Below are 23771 nucleotides of genomic sequence, written 5' to 3'. Positions count from 1 at the left end.
ATAAAACTGAACACAAGTGTACCGTTCACTGAAGAGTATGGGATTAAAAAAAATGGATACACAAGTTTCAAACACATTAATTTGTACATTATTCTCAATTGCTGATGTTTTTTCCATAGATATTTCTTACAGAATTTCTTGGAAATAAATGTCAGCTTTAGTTTTACCAATTCTTGCATTGTTCCATAAGTCTTAAAGGTTATCCTACTTGTCTAAGAGAAATGGACCTATGTTTAGCCCATCATCTCCTAATGGGGTCTTTTTCCCAGATCTCTACTCACCACTAAATCATTGGAGTTTTATACCTTGTAGAAAAAATCCTGAACTTCCCTGTTTTATTTTATCTACAAAACTGAAAAAAAAATTCTATAAACCAAACAACAGCTATAAGGAAAACAAAAGAGGTGGATCACATGATGCATCAGCAATGATGGAAGCTTGTACCTTCCCATTCCACAAGTACAGATTATACAACTCTCTGCCAGTGATGCAGGTCATAGTTGGAAGATGTGTCCTTTCCAAAGCTCAGAACACTATGCAAGAAAATGACCTTTACGAATGATAATGCTGGTTTATCTCAGTAACCCTTAGATAGAGTCAAAATTTATCACTACGCATCACACTGCCAGCAATGGAGCGTGTGAACACCGGCATTGCCAAGAAGTTAAAAAGTCCTTGCAGAACTGGCAACCAAATTAAAAGCTTAGTTCCAAAGGACGAAAAACACAAACACTACGTAGAGACAACAAACCCTTCCCTAAATGGGTAGGTTAGTAAGCCACAGAGTTGGGATCCAGATTTGAATTCCACATCAAGTCTGACGTTTGGATCCAGGATTTTGGTACAGGTGCTCCTCTGTGAAATTTAGAATTTATTTGAACCCTAAGGAACTAATCCTAACTTGGAGGGAAAAAAACTAAACAAACACTGTCTAGTATCTACACTAAGATCATGAAATGGAAGACAGAAGCTGCAGTCTTGACCATAAATTAGAAGAGAAATAGGAATAGTCAGATCCCTTATGTGTTGTATATCTCTACTCTTTTAAGTTTTAAGAGGATGTCCCTGAATCAGCAGTTCAAAGTTTTCCACAATCTTCCTATCCGGTGCTTCTCAGCCTGGATCAGGCCTGGATTAAGAGGCAGGAAAGAACAATCAAGCCCTCCATAATTTAGTTTAAAGAAAAAGGGAGAAAGCCTCACAAGAAATGGTCAGTCACACTACAGGCTGGTAGAACAAAGATGAACCCACTTCACTTCAAAATGGTAATCTCCCTCCTCAGTCAAGAGGAGCATCAAACGAGACTTTTCATTTTGGGTGATTCTGAACAAACAGAGCAGGACACACATTTGCTGCTATTATTCACACCGACGCGTTGTGCTGGCCTTCCACTCTGCAGGCTGTGCAAAGCACCGCCACACGTAGTGAGCAACGACTGGACTACCACACACGAACAACCCCAAATCACGACAGCTTGTATGTTTAATTCTAGCCCTTACTGTCTTGATGCGGGTCATTAAGGTATGTCAACTTGGTTTTCAGTTCTTTTAAGGGACAAATGTATTAAAAGAGTAAAACCTAGTGATTTGAAGATAACACTAGGGAACTGGAACCTTCCATTTAGTCCTGGCTCCAGGAGATTACTTTTGTGACTCTGGGCAAGTCACCTCGCATCTCACCCTTGATTTGCTTTTTCTGAAAAAGACAAATAGCACTTGCTATGAGAAGAACATGTTTGCAGATGTAAAGTGCTTCCTACGCTGTACATCGCACTAAGAACTACTATCAGACAGACTGAATTCCCAAACCAATCATTTTTATTGCAGTAGTCACGATTTCTACAGCAACCAGAATATAGAGGTATTGACTGGACAGGACAGAAATTCCAGGAAGAGGTCCAGTTGCTTGATACTGTCCTTTGTTCCCAAATTAAAGGAAAGAATTTGCAGTTTCACAAGTTACTCACCACTATGTTTGTTTAAAATACAGGAATCTCCAAATTGGAGGAGTATGAGGAAGGATGTGTGTCCTAGATAACATTCCAAGGTCTTCAGAAAAACTAAACAAACTGTTTGTTTGCTTATATACAGGTCTCCAAACCTGGAAGATGTGAATCCAAAGCTTGCCCTTAGCCAAGAGCCTCCCTTAGCAACAACAAGTTACATTTGCACCAATTGTTCAAGTATAACTTGAAGGAAAGGGTTCCATCTCATCACTTCTACGTAAAGACTTTGCATATATATGTGCATGCATGTCTGTGTATAGATGTATGTACTTACACACGTACAAGTAATTTACAGAGCAAAAACTAAGAGATTAGGTATGCAACCCAAGAATTCCCCTCCTCACCTATCTGTATATTTGCATAGTTAAATCATATCAAGGCATCAATACTGCAATATTTGTCACACTCTTCTGCGGTGCAGGGAACTTTTCTTGTCACTCCCTACACGCTCCTCTGTCTTGGACCAAACAGCACCTGTGTTTTAAAAACAAAACAAAACAACAACAGAAGCCCTGCATTGTTGGTGAAATGCCTATTCCACGTGACGAAATACAGATACAAATAGGTGGTAGCTTTCAAGCTCCATCTCAACAAGCCTCGTCGCATGCCAAGAACCAAGAGCAATGCGATCACAACCTAACATTCATGGGTTCAACACTTAAATTACAACATGAATTCCTATTACCTTTGCATTTGAGAAATCCACCAGGCACAGAAACAGGCAATGTATCTTCAATTTTCCTTTTCCAAGTAGGAAAACCCACAGGGAACAGGAAATAAACTGCATTTCATGTTCATAAGAAAGCTAGCATGTTACCCACAACATTTATTTTCCCATCAAAATTATGCCACCCATCATTCCTTTGTTCTATTGCACATTCTCTTTGTGAAGAACAACATTTACAGTACAAGGCTGAAATCAACATTGCATATTGTAAGTCAGCAGTTGAAGGTGTACCATGTAGACAGTAACTGAAACAAGACCCCTTTAATTAGATCACAGAAGTAATGCAGACATGGTCATGCATCATAATTGCAGGCTGGTCTTTAAACACCCAAATAGTTTCATCCTGTTTAGAATTCAAGACTTTCTAGATAGCAGATGCACCCATCCTGTGCTGAAGAGTGTACAAAAAGGGCAACATCTAGACTGTCACACACTGGAATCTCCCTAGAGAAAGCTGGAAACAAGAGACTTGTACATAACTTGGAGCGTCATTTTTAAGAAAGACTACAGCAAGAGACTTCAGTTGTGCGCTGCCAAGAATTACTAAGCAGAGAGGAAAAAAAGATTCCATTGAAGAAACTCTGCTCAAAGTAATGTAAATATTCTGGGACCCCCTTGCAATAACGGCTCACCACAGGAGTCAGCCAGGATTCAAGAGTATACATGGGGACAGACTGTTGCCCCATGAACCACTTTAAACACAGTCCCTAGACAACTTTGGATATCTGGGTCAGGGGCATATAGAAAAAAGGATAAAGGGCATTTTAATGACGAGAGACAAAGTTAAATTATTTGAAGTGTTATGTAAAGCACCAGGTATCTTTTCCTTTCAATTTAGAGAATATACAGTGGCCTTGTTTTCACAAAATGCTACATACTCCTTGCTGGAAAGCAGAGGAAACCGATTTCTATGTACACAGTAAGAACTCTGCAGAGATGGCCCGTGAGTTCTGCGGAGAAAGGGTTGTTACAGTCAAGGCTTCAGGTATTCCACAGCAGGCGGTGTCTACATTTGCGTAGCAAGATCCTGGATTTCACAGTATGCAGGGTTGGCAAACTGGAAATTCTCTGGCAGCTTCATGTAGTTTTAAAAAATAAGTGCAGTAGGCCTTCATTTTATTAACCGTGATAAAAAGCATATATATGCAAAAATATTTTTATATCGATAGCACATTACTGCATTATAAAAGCTGCCCAAGTGAAGCTGAAGATTCTGGCAGCTGGTGCTTTTGGCACTTGGGAGATGTGGAAAGCAGCATAGAGATCTGTGAAATACAACAGTGACTGATGTTTCTGCTACAGTGATCGGCATTAATATAGTTAGCAGTGTTCATATTTAAACTTCGCTATGAAGTTTCTGAGTCAATATCCCACTAAGAGGAGATATGCAGATCTCTTAAAGCTACTGGTTTAGGCTGTGTGCAGACTCAGGAAGACTTCCCTATTAGTTCGCACTTTTCACATGTTTCGAAGTCCTCTTTCAATCACAAAGGCTGGAAACACTTTTTTTTTTTTTTTTTTCTCCTCTTTTAAACAGCCTGGATTTAGAAGCGCAATTCTGTCACAGGAGTTGGAAACTGTAGTCACAAATCTGCAGAATATGCTGGGCCCTGCTAATACTAGAAATCTCCTCCAAGTCCCAGATTGAAACAGGATATAAACTGTTTAGAGATGGCCAAATGGTTTTGTTTAAGTTTACAAGACATGCATTAGCAATGGGAGGAGAGTCCTTTGGACATTTCCACTTGGGAATCCTGTTTTCAGTAAAATTCTGTGATGCACAAACACGAAAGCTCAGCTGCCTACATTCACAATCATTAAAATGACACAGGTTGAGCGAACCTTCGCCCTAAAGCGTAAGTGATGGGTTTGCTTTTGCAGCCTGCATAAAACTGCAAGTGCCATATAATTATATCTAGAGATATAGATGCAGGTATATCTATAGATATTTATCTCTTGTGCAGAAAGTCCTCCTTCCGTGCTAGAAATAAAGTGCTAGCACATTTGAGCTTGCACCTGTTGACAGCAATGTACCATAGGCGGAATACAGTACCTGGACAACGGAAGGCAAGTAAAGGAAGACAAGTTGCTGCCGACCGTTGCGACGGTCAGCAGCAGGCAGTATTCTAGCAGGTGCCTGGAAAACCCATGAAGATCACTTAGCATGCATTGTATATTCATAAATACTTCTTGCAGGCACTGTGTGTGAAGGCACAGCCAAAAAAGACAACGGCAAAGACAAGCTGAAATACAAAGGCATGAATTCAACTGCACCTTAGACAAAAATTGTGACTATGCCTCGAAAAGCAGAAAATTGATAGAGCCTGACGTTAAAGGCTGAGATGCAACGCTTTCTTTCAAGCCCATGGAGGCTAAAAACACAGTGGTGCAAGTCCGCTCTGCTTAAGTAGTTCTTGGATTTTTAAGAGCACCACAGTCAGGCTGTTTCTAGAATTGCTTGTCACAGGCTATTAAATAGAAGCAGATGAACACAGCAGGTTGCAATCAGCATGTTTCAGGGCTAGCAAACGCTTTCTACTAGAGTTCAGACTGTTACAAAGAAAGAAGCCTGTGCATGCCCTGTTAGGATGCTTGTCTGCTATGAAAAGCTGTCATGAGCATATACATTCACAGCCCCACAGAGTTCTCAGATGGGTCCATTTCAAGTGATGCCACCTTACAACCACAGGCATTAGAGAAAAAACGTCATCTGCCTTCACAGTGGCCATGGAGACTGTCTAGTCCAAGCTCCATAGGAGCACTGAGCATAACGTTTTGGCACCTCAATAAAATGGATTCCACCATGGCCAAGTCGTAGAAGCTATAGAAGTCAAAGAAATAGACTTTGGCTTCTATTTTGCACATGGCAAGGTACCCAAGGGCTCTGAAGACAAGGCTAAACATTATGCCTGAAGTCCAATTAAACTACCATTTCAGATATCAGAATTAATCTGATTTAAAAGCTATGGATTAAAAGCAGCACAGCACATCTAAGGCACATGTACGCATGCAAGCCACCATCACTATATTAAGACATTGCTGATTTGTCCTTAAGAAGCAATGGCTGCTAGTACAGAACAAACATATAGGCTTTTTTTTCAGCACTAATCCTCCTCCCCAATACTGAAAATACTATATACTGCTGACAGCATAATGTGCAACATATATAGCTTGATTGGAAAGCATGGGGCAGAACTTTAAAAAATGTACAGGATTCCGTTTAGAACTCCAAAGTTCAACAAATGCCCTATTTTAGGGTGAAAACAATTATAAATCTGATAATGATGCACAGCATCCATGAGTGATTTTTCCTTAATTTTGAAATAGTGTCATTAACTACGACATATATTGTAGGTTTACATTTCTAAAGAGAAATAACAGAATTGAATAGTTTTTTTTCCTATCACAAGTGATAACCAGTGTTTGATATTTTCTATTTTTCTTCCAAGAAATATGAGTCTATCAAGTTTTAAAATAAAATGTTTTCTGTAACAATAGAACTTTAAATAAAAATATGATTTTGATTCAGATACTTTTGAGAAGACATGGATACTTTTCCAAGATCTTCTGACAAAGTAATTATTAAAACAGAGACCAGATGAGGCCTTAAAAAGACAATATACTATATTTCAGACAAGATTGCACCTGTTTTTCAAATAATATCATAACTGCAACATCACTTCATCATTTCTTCTTTTAACATGCCAACAATTTCCAGCTAGCTTACGTGTGAAGTTTTTTTTTGTTTTTGTATTCTAGCTTAAAGAAATAAAAGTCAGTAATTTATTCCGCGCATACTGTATGTCTTTTCACCAAGTGACTAGATCATTAATAAGTTAAAAAAAAATCCTCTCTGACCATAATCATTATCCTCATGAGGGATAAGTGATTCTTCAGAGCTTAAGTGTTGCTAGTTCTATTAAAAAATATACCATGGTATGATTTATTAATGTGTTGCTACTTTTGCAATTGGACCCTATGCAGTTATGCCTTCAAACTCTTCCATCTGTTCCACAAGGTGGTTCTGTGAGCTTTAGGACCTCTGATTGAAGACAAACTGATACAAAACCCTCAAACGGAGTTGTTTTCTGTTTAATCCGCCTCCCCCACTGTATGTCAGGGGTCTGGTAGATCCGATGTATCCACTATGACTTTAATAAAAATAGTATCATCTTTAATATACGTTCCATTCTCTAGAACAGTTTGAGCCACAAAGACTGGGCAGCCAGATGCAATGTTCATTTCTCCAGTTGGCTTCTTGAAACTGCTGCTGTTTGGATCTGGCTTGAAAGCATCTCCCAAGTGGCGTCGAGACGGTCCCTGATCCATTAGCATGAGAGTTACTTTCTGTTTAAACGGCCAAGGAAGCAATGCATCGTATTCTCCACGCATTATGACGAAAAAGAGTGACAAGTGCGTCCCCTTTCCCATGCCATCTCCATTAAGGTAAACTCTGGCACACATCTTGTAGCCAAAGTATCCAGTATAAAAGGGTTGGCTGTACAAGGACAGAGTCTTCCCCATGACTGCCTCTTGCTTCCGACGTTTATAATCTCGAATTTTCCAAATTAATACTCCATTGTAACTGGCAGTTTCTAGAACTTGGAATCGGAGGTCCATGTCAGCCAGCCGAATATCATGAACACTCAGCATCTGATCATGCCTGCTCAGCTGTGTCTCTAGCAGGCCTGTTAAAAAATGGAAAGGACAGGTGTGAGAAAAGTATTTTTTTCATAGAATCATAGAATAGTTAGGGTTGGAAGGGACCTTAAAGATCATCTAGTTCCAACCCCCTTGCGATGGGCTGGGACATCCCACCAAATCAGGCTGCCCAAGGCCCCATCCAACCTGGCCTTGAATGCCTCCAGGGATGGGGCATCCACAACTTCCCTTGGCAACCTGTGCCAGTGTCTCACCTTTCTCATAGTGAAGAAATTCTTCCTAATGTCCAGTGTAACTCTGCCCCTCTGCAGTTTATACCCATTGCCCCTGGACCTATCCCCACAGGCCTTTATGAATAGTCCCTCTCCAGCTTTCCTTTAGGCCCCCTTCAGGTACTGGAGCGTCGCTATAAGGTCTCCTCTGAGCCTTCTCTTCTCCAGGCTGAACAGGCCCAACTCTCTCAGCCTGTCCTCGTAGGGAAGGTGCTCCAGCCCTCTGATCATCTTTGTGGCCCTCCTCTGGACCCGTTCCAACAGCTCCCATATCCTTCTTACATTGAAGATTCCAGAACTGGACACAGTATTCCAGACGAGGTCTCACAAGAGAGGAATAGAGAGGCAGAATCACTTCCCTCGACCTGCTGGCCACGCTTCTTTTGATGCAGCCCAGGATACGGTTGGCCTTCTGGGCTATGAGCGCACATTGCTGGCTCATGTCGAGCTTCTCATCGACCAGCACCCCCAAGTCCTTCTCTGCACGGCTGCTCTCAAGCACATCATCTCCCACTGTGTACTGAAAACAGGGATTGCCCTGACCCAGGTGTAAGACCTTACACTTGGCCTTGTTGAACCTCATGAGGTTCTCAGAGGCGCACTTCTCCAGCTTGTCCAGGTCCCTCTGAATGATATCCCATCCTTCCGGTATGAGAACTACACCACTCAGCTTGGTGTCATCTGCAAACCTGCTGAGGGCGCACTCGATCTCACTGTCAATATCATTGATAACGACATTAAACAGTACCAGTCCCAGTATGGACCCCTGACGGACACCACTCACCAAGGATCTCCATCTGGATTTTGAGCCATTAACCACTACTCTTTGAATATGACCATCCAACCAGTTTCTTATCCACCGTATCATCCACCATCAAATCCATCTCTCTCCAATTTAGAGAGAAGGATGTTGTGGAGGACGTGTCAAATGCTTTACAGAACTCTTGATGGATCATATCTGTTGGTTTACCCATGTCCACTGCTGAAGTTACCCTGTCATAGAAAGCCACTAAGTTGGTCATACAGGATTTGCCCCTGGTGAAGCCATGCTGGCTGCCATGAATAACCTCCCTGACCTCCATGTGCTTTAGCACAGCTTCTAGAAGCATCTGTTCCATGATCTTCCCAGGCACAGAGGTGGAGCTGACAGGTCAGTAGTTCTCAGGATCATCTTTTCTACCCTTTTTAAAAATAGGCACAACATTACCCTTCTTCCAGTCGCCAGGGACTTCTCCCGACTGCCATGACTTTTCAAATATCATGGAGAGTGGCTTGGCAACCACATCTGCCAATTCCCTCAGGACTCTGGGATGCATCTCATCAGGTCCCATAGACTTACATATGTTCAGGTTCCTCAGGTGGTCACAAACCTGATCCTTCTCTACTGTGGGAGAGGGTTTACCACCCTGGTCACCATCTTGCTGCCCCATGACCCAGGAGGGGTGAGGAGAGCGGTTATCGGTGAACACTGAGGCAAAAAAGTTGTTAAGTACCTCAGCCTTCTCATCTGTTGATACATGATCACCATTTTCAAACATCAGTGGGGGTACGTTCTCTTTGACCTTCCTCTTTTGATTGACGTGCCTGTAAAAGCCCTTCTTGTTGGTCTTTATTTCTCTTGCCCAGTTCAGCTCCAGCTCTGCCTCAGCCTTCCTGACTTAATCCCTACACAACTGGGCAGCGTCCCTATACACGTCCCAGGTTCCCTGTCCCTGATTGCACTGCCTGTGCAGTTCCCTCTTTTTTAGTTTAACCAGCAGATCTCGACTCAGCCACACCAGTCTCTTCCCTTTCCTGCCTAATTTTCTACATATGGGGACTGAGCGTTCTTGCGCTTTATGGAAAGCTTCCTTAAATATTTTCCAGCTCTGTTCTGCTTCCTTGTCTCGGAGGACCATTTTTTCTGACGACAGTAAAAATCAATTGCCAATACTACTATTGTATATGAAAGTATTCTCCTCCCCAAGAACCAAAGTGCATTTAGCCACTGTTGAAGCCGTTTCCACAGACAATAGTTTGCCAGCTAGTATTTAGGTTAACCGGGATTTTTACAAACACTGACGTTAATCACACATGCAGAAGTTGTCAAATAGTCAAATAATCTAACATAAATTGTGTGATCACTAAGCAATATAACTACAGAGGCTTCCATTTTTTGAGAGAAGACTTGGTGGCATTATTACAGATTGCTGTAAGCAGTGAAGAACTTGGAAGTGGTCACACATCCTACATGATCCCCCTGAAATTCAGAAGTACTGCTGATCGCTCAAGATATTCTTCTGAAGTGTAGTGCTGTTACCTTGTCTAAAGGTCATCATAAAACCCCAGAAAATTCAAGCTTAGCTTTGCACTATATGGTGACTTATTTAGTTTGGAGGGAGGGCTGTTCAAAGATCAGCTGAGAAACTATTTGTATTGAACTAACATGGTAATCAAGACAAGGGTCAAGAAACCAAATAAAAGACAAGAATCAAGCCTGTAAAACAGCATGGAAGCAATGCCACATCATCAGGGATTACACCGCTTCCAATTAAAAAATTAGAAGGATCAGCATTATTGTGATTTTATGTGGAAGCCTCAACGTGAGTGCCACTCAAAGGACACCATTTTACTCTCAGCAGTGCTGCTGAGTACTTCAGGCCATTGTGTTTACACTTACTTGTATTTCGAGGCCACTGTGCTTACACTTACTTGTATTTCGAGCTCCTTGTCCTGCAGTTTTATCAACACTTTCCAGCTCAGTCACTCTGTTCTGGAGGGATTCTACACTGCTTTTCATGCTGTCAGCTTCCTCCCAGTTCTGTCGGAAGGGACGGATTTCTTTGTCCAGTTCTTTCAGTTTCTCTGCTTGACTGTCTATCACTCGCTTTATAAAACAGTAAGTTATAAGTTAAAATAACAAAAATACATAATTTATGCAAATTAAACAAGGAATACATATTGATAACAGAATTATTTCCAAGACAAACAAGTTTCACTTTTGCCAAATACTTTAATAATAAAATCTTGAAAATTTAGAGGAATAGCCCAAGTATTTATAAAACACAAACATCTTCAGTGCTGCAGTTATTAATATTGCAGCACTATCATAATTATCAACATAATTACTTTAAATAAAAGAAAGGAATTATTTGTGTGCTCCAGTCTAAATTTTCTTTAAATATCCTTCCAATGCAAGAACAACACCCTGAATGCTTGTATATTGATACTATGGGCTGGAGCATCTTCCACATGAGGACAGGCTGAGAGAGTTGGGCTTGTTCAGTCTGGAGAAGAGAAGGCTCCGAGGAGACCTTATAGTGATCTTCCAGTACCTGAAAGGGACTACAAGAAAGCTGAGGAGGTACTTATTACAAAGGTAGTCCTTGTAGTAATAGGACCAGGGGCAATGGGTATAAACTAGAGAGGGGCAGATTTAGACTAAGGAGGAACTTCTTCACAATAAGAGCAGTGAGGAACTGGAACAGGTTACCCAGGGAAGCTGTGGATGCTCCATTACTGGAGGCATTCAAGGACAGGTTGGATGGGGCCTTGGGCAGCCTGATCTAGTTGCTCCATGGTGGGGCGGTTGGAACTGGATAATCCTTCCAACACAAACTATTCTATGATTCTATGATCTGACATTTGTTGGGTTTTGTGTCAGTACTTAAGTCACAAAGTACAGGCACAACAACAACTTACCATGGTGTGACTCAAGTGGCTGCTGATGTGTATGCATTTATCACTGGGTAACAGCAAAATAAATTACTCCTCAGAAAGACATTAACACTCTTGCATATATAGAGCAGGAGTGCACATAGGTGAAATTACAGCAGCATCAGCAAGCTCGGAGCTCACACAAATCAGTAACCAAAGCCTAAGTAACTACGTGCCCATAACCATAACAAAAGCCCTCAAGAGGGAAAGAAAAACTACCACTTCTGACCCATTAAGCACTAGAGGGTCCCACCCTTACTTCCTAAATTGAATAAGCCATGTGTCCTGAATGTGCTTGCTGGTTGAGTCTTTTTAACAAAACAAAGAGAAAAAACCCAGTTGATTTTGGAAAGACATGAAATATAATACTCGAGAAAAAAAAAATACACAGAAAGTCTGGTATTCTCTGAAAGAGGGACATCCCAACACCTCAGTATATTACAAATATAAAGAAGAACATATTTCCCAGTCTACCTCAAATCTGATGCAAGAAATACATAACACTTTATGTTATCACAGCTAATTTGGACTAGCAGGAATTTTAGCCAGAACCCCATCATCAGTTATGAAGTTCAAATGATAATACAAATATTTGAGATAAGAAACTACTTTTACTACCACCTACAGTTAAATTCCAAATCTACCTTTACAGTTTACTATTTTATAGTGGCAATGTGTGTAAAAATGATTTTTCACTTCTTAAAAATAAAAAGCAGCAGTTGAATACAAAACAAGAAAATAAAGTTATTTTGCATTTGCCTTCTGGTTACCCATGTGGATTCAGTGCTCCCCACTGCTGGGGAAAACCCTTCTGCCTCATACAACCTTCATTTCCCCTTTTAGACATTTGTTTTTAATTGCATGGTTTCAGCTATACTGAAAGTCTGTAACGATTAATTGAAGGCTGTCAACTTTATAAGCCAGCTAGCAAAATCATGTTCTAGGAGTGCTCTACTTTGTTGTGTCTCAAAGCCACTCAGTAATCTATCATATTTCAAGATGAACTATTTATGCATACGTTGGTGTTTTAAAACAAGCTTAGATATGTCCCTTGCAAAATTGCCACTTTGTGAAGGAAAGCTATGTACTGAATCATAAATGCAGGGGCATGGTCCCATTAAACAGATTAAGCAACTTGCCTGGACATACTAATCACTAGCTACTAACACAGTCACGCCCTCTCACTTGGACTGATGATAATCAGAAAATAAGATAGGAAAGGGCTGTTAGCTATATATATAAAAGGAAACACACCACGGTATGGCCTGAATGAATGTGGTAAAAGCAGAGCCAGAAGATCTGGCCATTAGTTCACAGTTAACATGCAAAACTAAACTCAAGGTGTGCCCAAGTCTGATCTTTTTCCTCTAGTCATAGAAAACATGAACTCTCCAAGGCAAGATAACAACATGGTTGTGAGTTTGTACAGCGCCTCACAACAGAGACACTCTAATTTTCAATTGGGACCTCTTGGCACAAACAGTATCAAACAAAATGAATAATTTTTTTTTTTTTAAATTAATTGGAAAAGTAGTAAAGATGCAGAAGAATCGCAAGTTATTATTCTTTTGGGAGAAGTTTACTAGACATTGTTACCAGGGACCAGCTTATGTCCAACAACCTATGTGCAACATTCTACCTTTGTACATGCACAACCAATTCTGTTTTTTAGCTGCTTCTACTACACATCAGCAAATCAGTAGCATTTTATCATCCGTACCTCTTCATGAGAATTCAAGAGGTATAGAATAATCAGAAAAAGAATCCTATTCAATTTTTAAAAAAGCAGAGGGATCTCTTATCTTTTTACCCAACGAGGAGTCAACATCCCTCATGCTGGGAGACACTGATGTACGAAATCTGAATTCAATGCAGCAGTGGAGAATTTCACTCTCTCTAATTATCCCATTAAAAAGCACACAGATGTCACACACTGTACTCATGAATTTTCAAGTAGATATCAATTTTCTACATGCACTTTTTTCCCAGCAACTGACCTCTCCAGATCATTAATCCAGAGTTTTATGCATGGCAAACCATTGAGGGCTCTTCTTGATGTTGATTTTCATCTAGGTTTTGTTAGGCATTTCTAACACACAATTCCCAGAATTTTAGCAGTATTATTACTAAAAGAATTTAGAAAATGTCAGGAGGAATTGAAGAGTTATATTTACATTTGTCTCGCTTTTAAATGCTCCTAATGGACCTTTCCATTACAATTGACAGAGCAAAACCGACAAGCTAAAGAATACACTAGAAGGGGAACCAAAGGTACTACTGGGAAAACTAATCATACATCCTCCTCCTCTGAGAGAATGTATTACCAATCAAATTTTATATTCATAAAGCCATTGCTTCTTTTGTCTTGAAGTACCTCATGTCCACAGTCGGCTTAAGACTTGCTCTAATAATATGCTTCCATATACTCATAAGAAAGATTGGATACTGGATGTAAAAGTTCCTTTTCACAATACAGCAGTCAAAAAAGTATCACATACTTCCTTGGTAAAAACACTTTCCCTAAAGAACAGTACATAGAAAATTAATCTGAACCAAAACATCTCAAGGTTGAAGTTCCTGCCAGTGCTCAGACACCTTTGATGCATTTACATGAGTTGTGTTAAATGCCATGCAGTGCAGATAATGCCACATCTGCTCAGTGAAATAGGTGTTCACAAGCCAAAGAATTTTATGTGGCAACTAACACTAAAACTGTGCTAGAAATTACTAGCATGCACAGGACTCAGGAGACTAAGCAAATAACACCTGTTCAGACCTGAACTGGCTAATTCTACACTGGAAATATCTGTGGCTCTTGTATAGCTACTGCTGCTCAATACAAACCAGAAAAAGAATAGCTCACAACGGGTAACTAATTCCTTCAACTCCTAGTAGGCAACAGAAGCAGACTAATCATATTGTCCAGGGAAAAACAAATTAAAGTGTGTTTCCAGGATGCCCATAAGAATCTGACCGAACCAGAAAGTTCCAATAAAGAGCTGTAAACCACAGTTCGGCTTAAAATAACTAAACTAAAATAGCTAGTGAGAAGAAGTAAAGAGAGGAGGGGGGAACAGAGCAAAACACTTCCTCTCCAGGATTTATTACCACCAAAAAGCCATCTGTTGGAATCTGCAAACTATATTGTTCTGTGGGTTTTTTTATTCTAAACATAAACCATCTGAAAATTGATTTTACTAACACTTACAGCTTGAGGAAATCAAACACATTGCAATCTCTCATCAAGGCAATAATGAAAAACTCTGCTCTACATTTTTTCTATTTCCTCTCTCATGACTGGTTATTGAGACGGCATGTGTGAAAACCCCAGGCTTACAAATTAACTTACCTCCAGGTAGACTCAATCAGCAATATCAGTACAGACAAGGATTAGCTTTCCAGAGTCAGAATGCAATATTGTAAGCATGCCCCCATATCCCTAACTGTCATCAGATCAAATAACAATGACTAAGGCAGGCTAAACTGGTTACTATGTGGGCAGAATACAGAAAGAAGTGCTATAAGGAGAAACGTTGCTGTTGCTGAACTTAAAGGTTTCCTTACAAACCAACACTGAGAGGGTCTTGAGGTTCTGAGCTGCTGAACGTGCTCCCTCCTTTGAATTTTATCCATACTCTTGTTTGAATATATATATCTTTCTTGAGTATCAACATTTTCAGTTTAATATGTGAAGTGAATAGTAAGTGAAAAAGAATCTTTACATTCCTTTAAGCTGGATGCTAAAGCAGGTATCTGATATTCTAACATCAAACATACTAACATAATGTGTAAACGACACCCTCACAATAACTTGCTAAATACCTCCTGGGGTTTCCCTAACTATGGTCAGTCAGTATCACACAAGCTAACATAAATTCCCAGCATCCGCATTCCAAGTCAGTTCTGAATCAAAGCAAAGAATTTCAGCTTGGGCTAAACACCATGCTAGTACATCCAGAGGATTTTTAGTTTGACACTGGCTTGTGGCCAGGTGATTCAGACCATAGAATAAGAAACTCAGACCTACTGGCAAAGGAATAATTAGATATATTTTCCTTAGAAGAAGGATAACAGAAATATCAATTTTAAAAAGTGTATTCAAATGCGTTGTAACATGTTTGGATTAATTCTACACCAGATTGATCTCACTTCATGATTAATTTTTTTTAAAATACCAGCAAGTAGAAAAAAAAAATGCATTATATATATGACAGTTTTAAGGTGCTAATCTTGTCCCCCAGTTTGACAGTAGTTCCTCAAGCAGTTATTTTTTGCTGAGAAAAAAAAAATAGTTATGATTATTCTTCAGATAAGCGTTGTAATTTTCTTTTCAATCTTTTTCCTTTTTAACAGGGATTTTGGTTTAACACAGGCTATGCAATTGCAATGTTTTAGTGAAGTATCTGACTCCAATAAACACAACAAACCAACTACTAATCAGAAGAATTAAAAAAAAAATTAGAATAGCTTTATAATACGGGAAACTTACGTCTCCCCCCTTTTTAATTAGAATACCTCACTTTACAAGTGTAAAGGCATAGAACAGCAGCTACTACCATTTCTGCTTTAACGGGGAGATTCTAAATTTCTTACCTGTAAATGAAGTATTTTAGATTCATTATTCCGCAGCATTTCCTTCTGTCTCTCAATTTCTATTTCAAAGCTACAAATCTGATTATGTAAAGTTTGAATACTCTTGTTCTTTTCCAAACTTTCATTCTGGAGCAAGGCCACCTGGAAAAAATTCTACAATTACTCCTGCCAAAGTTTATTAAAAATACCTATAACTTTGTTAGTTTTAAACTATCTTACACACATGAAAGGGATGAGATCCTAGTGAAATCTCTGTCCACGTCTTGCAAATAAATAAATAAACCCCAACCTTCTTATAGCTACTTTTGCACTTCCAGAGTGTGGTATTGGTACAACTTTGGCTAATGAAAGTGCAGATGGGATACACAAACAGCAAAATAACTTGTGCCTAAGCAAAATCTTTTCTTTATTCAGTTTGTTATTTAATGGTTTGGTTTCTGGTTTCCACTAACTTAGGAGCTGCTTGGAGTTAGGAAGAAACAACCTATTTAGTTCTAGATCAGTGATAAGAACTCGAGACCTGCACAGAAGGGATACTAGAGAAGAGCCAGGCAGCTGAGAAGCTAGTCAGGAAAGGGAATGATTAATCTTTCACACCTAGTTCAATCTATTTCAATCTATAGCAAATTTAAGGGAAAACATCATTTGGTTGGACTGGCTTGGCTTCACAGAATGTAATGGTGATGAAAACTCCTGAAATGAGTGAATACAGAAGGGATCCATGCATCTGAAGGAAAATCCAATGGTGCCTACTAGTAGAAAAGACAAAAAAGCTACAAGGCAGCAGATTATAATCTCTCTCTGTATTGACATTTTATGAATTTATTCACTAATGACTCATTCTGATTTTAAAATATAAGCCTTATTAGAAGAATATCATATATTACATCTCCTCAGGGGATGAAACTAATACAGTAAATATTCTCCACCATACCAGTTCGTGTTCTGTTCATTAGTGTGGTTTGGGGGAGGGGGTTGATTTGTAGTTGTGGGCTGCTTTTTTTTTTTTTCTTTTTAATAAATCTAATTTTTCCCCAGGCAAAATTATTCAGTGGCAAAAACACAGCAAATAAAAACTTCACACAGAATGTCGTTTGACCAGTTCCCTAGATAGATATTTATATGGATAAGAAGCAGCACCATTGCTGACCAACAAAAATATTTCAATGAACATTCTACAGTCAGATCAATTACTTGGATGATTCATGTTCAAAAAACAATCTACACCAGTCCCCCTAGTACAGATACTGGTTTGACCTCTGATATGGGTACCACTGTAGAATTCCACCACCCTGACTGCCCTCTAATCAAACAGTCGAACCACTTACATGTCACTGCATTTCTATATTCAAGAAGGTAGCCTCTTTACAAAGGTAAATAGATGTCAGTTTCTATACTAGCCTAAACTAGATCAAGGTCTGCTAAACTCCACAGGCATTCAGCATGTTCACTGGACAGGGCCCCAAAAATACAGAGATACCATATGTCCTTATCTGCTTTTCAATACAGCACAGCAAGTGTGCATATACAGACTTACATTAGTTCTGTGTTTTATGTATGAAAAACCGGCAGAAGAGGCTCAACAGAAATGAGAAAAAGCTAATTTTGCCAGTGCAGAGAGAGAAATAATCTCAAGGTTGAAGGAATCCTTGCCTTGGTACTAGAGAAAATTGTCAAAAACAAGTTTAAATTTAAACTAGTACCCCTGCCTCACACGTATTTCAGATCTGATGGGTAGCCACTTAACTTTTTGCATTCTCCTTTTCCTTAATGAGTCAGAGTTCTTCAGTTAATTGTAATCTTTACATTCCCCTTTTCTCATTGTTTCCTCCCCAGGCCTCCCAATCATAAGGCAGTTACGCTCTGTGCCACTAGCATTACATTTCCATTTTTGTACAAAGTATAAAACGTGGGCCTGTCATGTACTGAGATTTTCCACACTGTTCTACAGAACACAAGAAAAACAGAATCCTATCCTGCAGGCCTTAATCATACAGAACTGCCGCTGCCAAGTCAGTAGCCATAGTTTGGTGGCAATTTGCGAATGAGAAATCTTTAACACTAAATATAGTTTCCCAATTGCATTTGGCATATTTTTTTGGAACTTGAGTTAAAAAACAAGGCAAAGGAAACACAGCATGTATAGCATGTATTTATGAACTGCATCAATCATCTTCCTTTACTTTCTTGTCATATTTGAAATACTGCCAGGATAAAGCATGCTCTTCTGTGACAGTTTTTCAAATGAAGCTATTGCTTACCAAAAGTGAATGGAAGAAACCCTCTCACACCACAATGAACTGAATTAAAACAGACAGGTCCCACATTTAAGTCACGTATTAAAAAAGCAAAACGAATTTATTCCAGATTTCTTACAGAATGTGATGAAGCCACAAACTTACGTTGAAGTCATCATTTCCAACACCACAAAACCTGTGGGAGTTCAGCCTGCAAGTCTGTCTCTTCACAGAGTGAATAAAATGCTGAATTTTAATTTACCCCACAAAGTTTTGATTCAAGATTTTACATCTGACCTTCTCTTACTACTCTTCGCCAACAGCACCATTCAAATACCAAACTCATAACTTCACACAAGCTCTGCAGCTCTGACGAGTTTCAGTTTGCATACTCCACAAGTACCGTTAGAGAACCTGGTGACCGGGAGAAGGCAACTTCTCCTTTCCCATACATGCCACAGGGTGTACCCCTAACAAAATCTTGGCCCTGCAGAAACAATGACAAGAATCCCACTGACTTCAGCAGGGCCAACAGTTCCAAGATAGTCATCGGCTAAGTTAACTGCACTGTTGTTCTTCAGTGCATCGATTATTTTGTTCACTAAGAAGAGAATGACAACGATGGTACAAATCATTCTGTTACCCTTCTCTAGAATAAAGTCACTGACATATGATATGCGGTTAGCCATTCTGGTAACTTGGCACAGTCTTGGGATTTCCAGTGATTCAACTCTTTATTATGAATAGGAAGAAGTCTACAAAGCAGGAAGTGAAAAGAAAAGAAAAAAAAAAAGGACAAACAATGATAAGCGGTTATGTCCTAAATAAAATTTAAAACAAAAACGGAACATAAGAGAGTAGTTAAATGTATATTCTTTTAGCTCTATAAAAGACAAACACAGAACTGTTGGGCATTTTTTAAATAGCAAAGCAGCTCTCAGGACACTGACAAAAGGCAGAACATGGTCTATTCTGGAAGTCACAGGGAACATGTTTTTTTCTTACAACATAAAACAAATTGTAGAGTTTTAATCAGACTAATGAAAAAAGAACTAAGGATATGAATTTGTATCTGTCAAAATGGAACAATGTAGAGTTCCTACAGTAACAAAGAGATTCAAGTGCAAATGCAAACATGAGTATTATTATTGATCATCAAATTAAGACTTATGCAAGTAGTGAAAAATATATCTAAAAAAAACTGCATTGGACCTCTCCCAGCTTCAATGGTTTCTTCACAGGGTTTCAAGTTCAAAAAAGATGCTGTCCCGGGACAAATGTACTGGGGACAAAATCATGCTTTGCTGTTCTTGTTGACTTGAAAACTAGACTTCCTGCGGCTGCAGGACCTTGCTGGTAACCCATGCATGAGCAATCACTGAAGGCCAAGAAGGGAATACACTTTCTAGACAGAGTTTGCTAAACTCAAGCTAGCTGAGTGCTGTGAGATGACAGAACTCACAACTCACAAACACCTTAACCGCCACTGAGCTTACACTGGAACTGTCGCTCTGAATTAACTCATTCTAGAAAAATCTGAAGGGGATGCTGAATCTTCTGCCTGCATCTGTAGAATAGTTTAGTAATTCTATGACTTTCTCCACCCCAAAGAAAAGCAGAAGCATCATTTCAGTGCTTATGTAAAACAGTAATGTTTTTCAAAAGATACAGAAAAACAGTGATTTGCTCTGAAGTTCTGCATTTTTAAATCAAACCCTAAAATTTTATTTGGAGAACAGATGGTTCAAACAATTCACGATTGTAGCTGATACTGAGGCATTTTCCATCATCTTTCAAATCCAAACATTCCAAAAGCAGGAGTCCCAGGAATGACTGCTACATTAATTTCGTTCTGGTCTACCACTAAAGCAGAAATCATCATGTCCGTGAGTTACAGTATGTTTCTATTTAATTAAACTTTGCAGGTCATTAAGTTTAGAGAGCAAGAACAAAAATAAATAAAAGAACCCGTTTATTACATGGTATTTCTAATAACATTCTCTCTGGAAACATACGGAAGTAGCAAAAATAAACCTCACAGTGCTGCCATAGCTTTCTGAACTCTCCCTTGTGTACGAAGGCAGCTTAGAGAGGAAATTTAACATTGGACTATTTATCTATGTGAGGAAAGTGTTTTAATTAAGTTACTAATAAGGAAAATTGTATATGGAGTCGCGAAGCCAAGTTTCTCACAGCATTTTATTATAGCAAAAGTACCAGTTATGCTAAGTGACTTGACTGCTTTTGGAGTCTACTTTAGTGCTTTAGCTGTACTATTGAACAGCTGTTAAACAGAAAAAAATGCTTCTTCCAGTACTTGTGTATGATTTAAAGAAATTAATGAAAATTAGAAGTGAGTAGAACATATACCTTATTTTCTAGAGCATTGCTCCATTCTTTCAATAAGTTAACATGCTGCACTGCTGAGCTGGCTTCATGTGCTTTAATTTGTTGGTTTGTTCCCTGTGACAACAAAGAATTTACACATTTTAGCCAATTCCACTTCTTTTAAACCTACAAAGAAAGAGTATATCAAGACATCGAACCAACGCTACATATTTTGGTTCACGGATGCATGTTGCAGAACTGTAGAGAAATGGAAAACCATTTGGGAATGTACAAAAGTCGGGAATACATTTAATATAGCACGTGTTTTACACAACTGCCAGGTATCTCCATCCAGTGTACTTTATACATCAGAAACAATAAAGATGAACAAGATTTACAAAATTAATTGTATTTTAGAGTCTTCTGCCTAACTTTACACTAAATAAAGCAAAATAAAACTCTTGAGTCACACAGAACCTAAAATGTCCAATTCCGTAAATGGTAATTTTAAACTTCTGTTCTATTTCACAAACAACTTCATAAGCACTAAGTCTCCCCTCAGCTGAGTATTAACAACAAATGTTTTAAGATAAATTTATTATCACTGGAAACTGCCAGCTTTGTAAACTACTAAGGTGTTACCATGACTGCTCTATGACGTTCAGATATGCTGCCTCTGCACAAACTATAAATGCTGTTACAAATAACCACTATATAAAAAGTTTACAGAACACACATAGATCATATACAGAGTACATAAGATGCAGACCATGTTACTTTACTTGTATTGTGTTGCATTACACCTACCTCAGCAAGTGTTTTGCAATGCAGAGTATATTAGCTTTGATGGTAGGTAGGCTGCAAAGCAACTGACAGGGTTTCAATGATCCTCAAGGTATGTACTCTATATAAAATACTAAAAATATATATGTGGATATATGTACATATATGCACACATATACATACATAAAATGAATGGCAATACATAGGACATAACAGTGGGCAGGGTTACAGCATTGATCAGTTCTACCACTAAGAGCATTACTGTTAACACTTACAATGATGAATGCTCATTATTTGAGAACCTGGAAATACCTGCAGGAAGTAGTTCGTTGAGAAGTGTTGCTGCTTACAGTTCTTGTCTCTTTAAGTTATCATGGGCTAACAAATAAATCACACTATCTGATAAACTCCATTTTTTCCTGTCAGCAGTTTCTGAAATCTCCTGACTAATCTCTTCATTATATAAGCATACAAATTCCCCAAGATAAATGGTAAGGGAAGCAGAAAATCAGAAGAGACTACAATAACACTACTGAAACCAAACTCTGAGATTCGGCTTCTTTTTAAAGTATTGCAGGGATTGCCAGGGTTAAAACCTAAAACTTTTTTTTAAAAAACAAATTTCATGCTATGCTTTGATTATACACCTATGTGCACACAGACATATGAATGCACATAAAAATAGATGTTTTCAGTGAGTTAACCTATGTTTAACCTTAGTAAAATAGTAAGACACACAAATGAGAGAAAATATAAACATACTTCGCTTGAGAAAATAAATACTTTCATAGAAACAACTGAACTAGTCTGTTTTCTGAAGAACAAAAGTGACCTTCCTCTTATTCTAAGTTTAGAAGTTCTTCAAATGTATCATCTTCCTATTTCAACGAGATATACCTAATAACTGAACTCTCAAACCACTCCATAAATGTGTGGGCTTTTTATATTGCTTCTTTTTAAAATGCAAAACCAAACATCTGTTGCATAATCTAATCACTTGGTGCAACCGGATGACTTTTTCTTAACTGAGACTAAAGAAGTCCAGAACTTTCATGCCAAAGAGTTAGGTTTTATTTGCAGACTTTCATCAATTGGGAAGTATAATTGTTATATACTGACCTGAAAAGTGCAGCCATAACGCTTAAAACTACAGGTACTTGGGGCATTAATACATTCTGACAAATGTGCATTCAACTGCAATAGGAAAAAAATGTGAGTTTTGGCAAAATACGTTTGCATGGTAATGCTCAAAACATAAAGGGCACAGGTTATCGGCTTTGTACTGTGTGCCATTTGCAGAACATACAATACACATGTGTATATTTTCTCCAATCTGACCTAAAGTGCAAATACTATATATACACATATGTAAACCACACGCACATGCCAATACAGTATACAGTGTGATACATTTAATATACAGTGAAACTTCTACTAAAGACTATTTCAATAGGTAACCCAATTAAAAAAGGCAAACAAAAAAAACACACTCTACAATTATTTAGATGATTTCATTTGATATTAGTGAATGTCTAATCTTCTCACAAGTGATTTTTTTTACTGGTGTTCTGAGCAAGTCTTAAGATCAGTTTCACTGTAGTAAAGAACATTTTTTCTAATCCTAATTTCATGAGGAACCAGTTTTTCAAAACATAACATGCAATTCTCCGTGCCTAAATTTAATGGTTAAATTACACAAGAAAGACTAAACAAGTACCGCATGAAATAGACAAAGAGTTTTAGAATAGGCACAGTTAAGTAACTTTAAAAAACGCAGTACAAGGGATTAAAACTGATTAGTAAAATGCCTGCATTTTTCACAGATTGAGATTTATTCCAAAATCTTGGATTATTATGATGAGCACAGACCACTTTTCATTTAAAAATAAACCAGTCCACAGAAGCATATACATATATACAGACAGCAGTCATTGCAGCACAGAGGGCAGCAGCTGGATGCAAGCTGCCTGAAAGTTGGAGCAAAGAGCCATTTTTGGAAAGCATAGTGCAACAGTCTCTCCTCAAAAACAGGATCTGCAGTTTATATTTCCCACAAAGCAGATAGGAGCTAGAGTCTAGCTCCTCAGCTGGCATCATTCTTTTGGGCTTCAAAAATCTCATCTGAAATTCCCACACCATAAACCCCACATGACTCAGCTCATCCACCTCCATGGAAAAAGCGGTGAACCGATTCTGCTTTGAACGTGTCACTCTGTAGTGAACAGGACAGTTTTTAAATCTGATACCGAGATGTGAGCGGTCACTCATCTCTGATGTACCTATTATGTTGTAAATGCTATCTGTTCCCAGTATAGTTTCAAAAGATATGTGGTTCATAAAAAAAAAAAAAAAAGACCAAATAATAAAGAGATGTGGTAAAACAGGCTTTACAAGAACGCCACATTTTCAACTTCTGAAAACTAGAAGTTCGCCAAAGAGTTATGAATTAAACATGAAAAAATTTCTTT

At 38.6% G+C, this 23771-nt stretch overlaps 1 protein-coding gene across 14 annotated transcripts in view; it reads right to left on the bottom strand.

Moving 5' to 3' along the window:
- Positions 1 to 1131: 1131 nt before the first annotated feature.
- Positions 1132 to 23771, bottom strand: part of TRAF3 (TNF receptor associated factor 3) — a 71490-nt gene continuing 48850 nt past the window's right edge. For 10 of the 14 annotated variants that reach the window (XM_054067466.1, XM_054067463.1, XM_054067464.1 and 7 more), the window contains 5 exons: positions 22423 to 22497; positions 20563 to 20655; positions 15956 to 16096; positions 10358 to 10532; positions 1132 to 7420 (listed from right to left, as the gene is read on the bottom strand). In XM_054067466.1, the coding sequence (XP_053923441.1) occupies positions 6849 to 7420; positions 10358 to 10532; positions 15956 to 16096; positions 20563 to 20655; positions 22423 to 22497 (1056 nt within the window). In that variant the 3' untranslated portion in view covers positions 1132 to 6848. The remainder of the gene's footprint in view (positions 7421 to 10357; positions 10533 to 15955; positions 16097 to 20562; positions 20656 to 22422; positions 22498 to 23771) is intronic. The other 4 variants (XM_054067475.1, XM_054067474.1, XM_054067476.1 and 1 more) reach the window with 4 other exon arrangements.

Source organism: Cuculus canorus, chromosome 5 (assembly GCF_017976375.1).
Source record: "Cuculus canorus isolate bCucCan1 chromosome 5, bCucCan1.pri, whole genome shotgun sequence".
NCBI classification, from domain to species: Eukaryota; Metazoa; Chordata; class Aves; order Cuculiformes; family Cuculidae; genus Cuculus; species Cuculus canorus.
The sequence above is the reverse complement of the archived record's forward strand: the minus strand, read 5'-3'. Positions and strand labels throughout refer to the sequence as shown.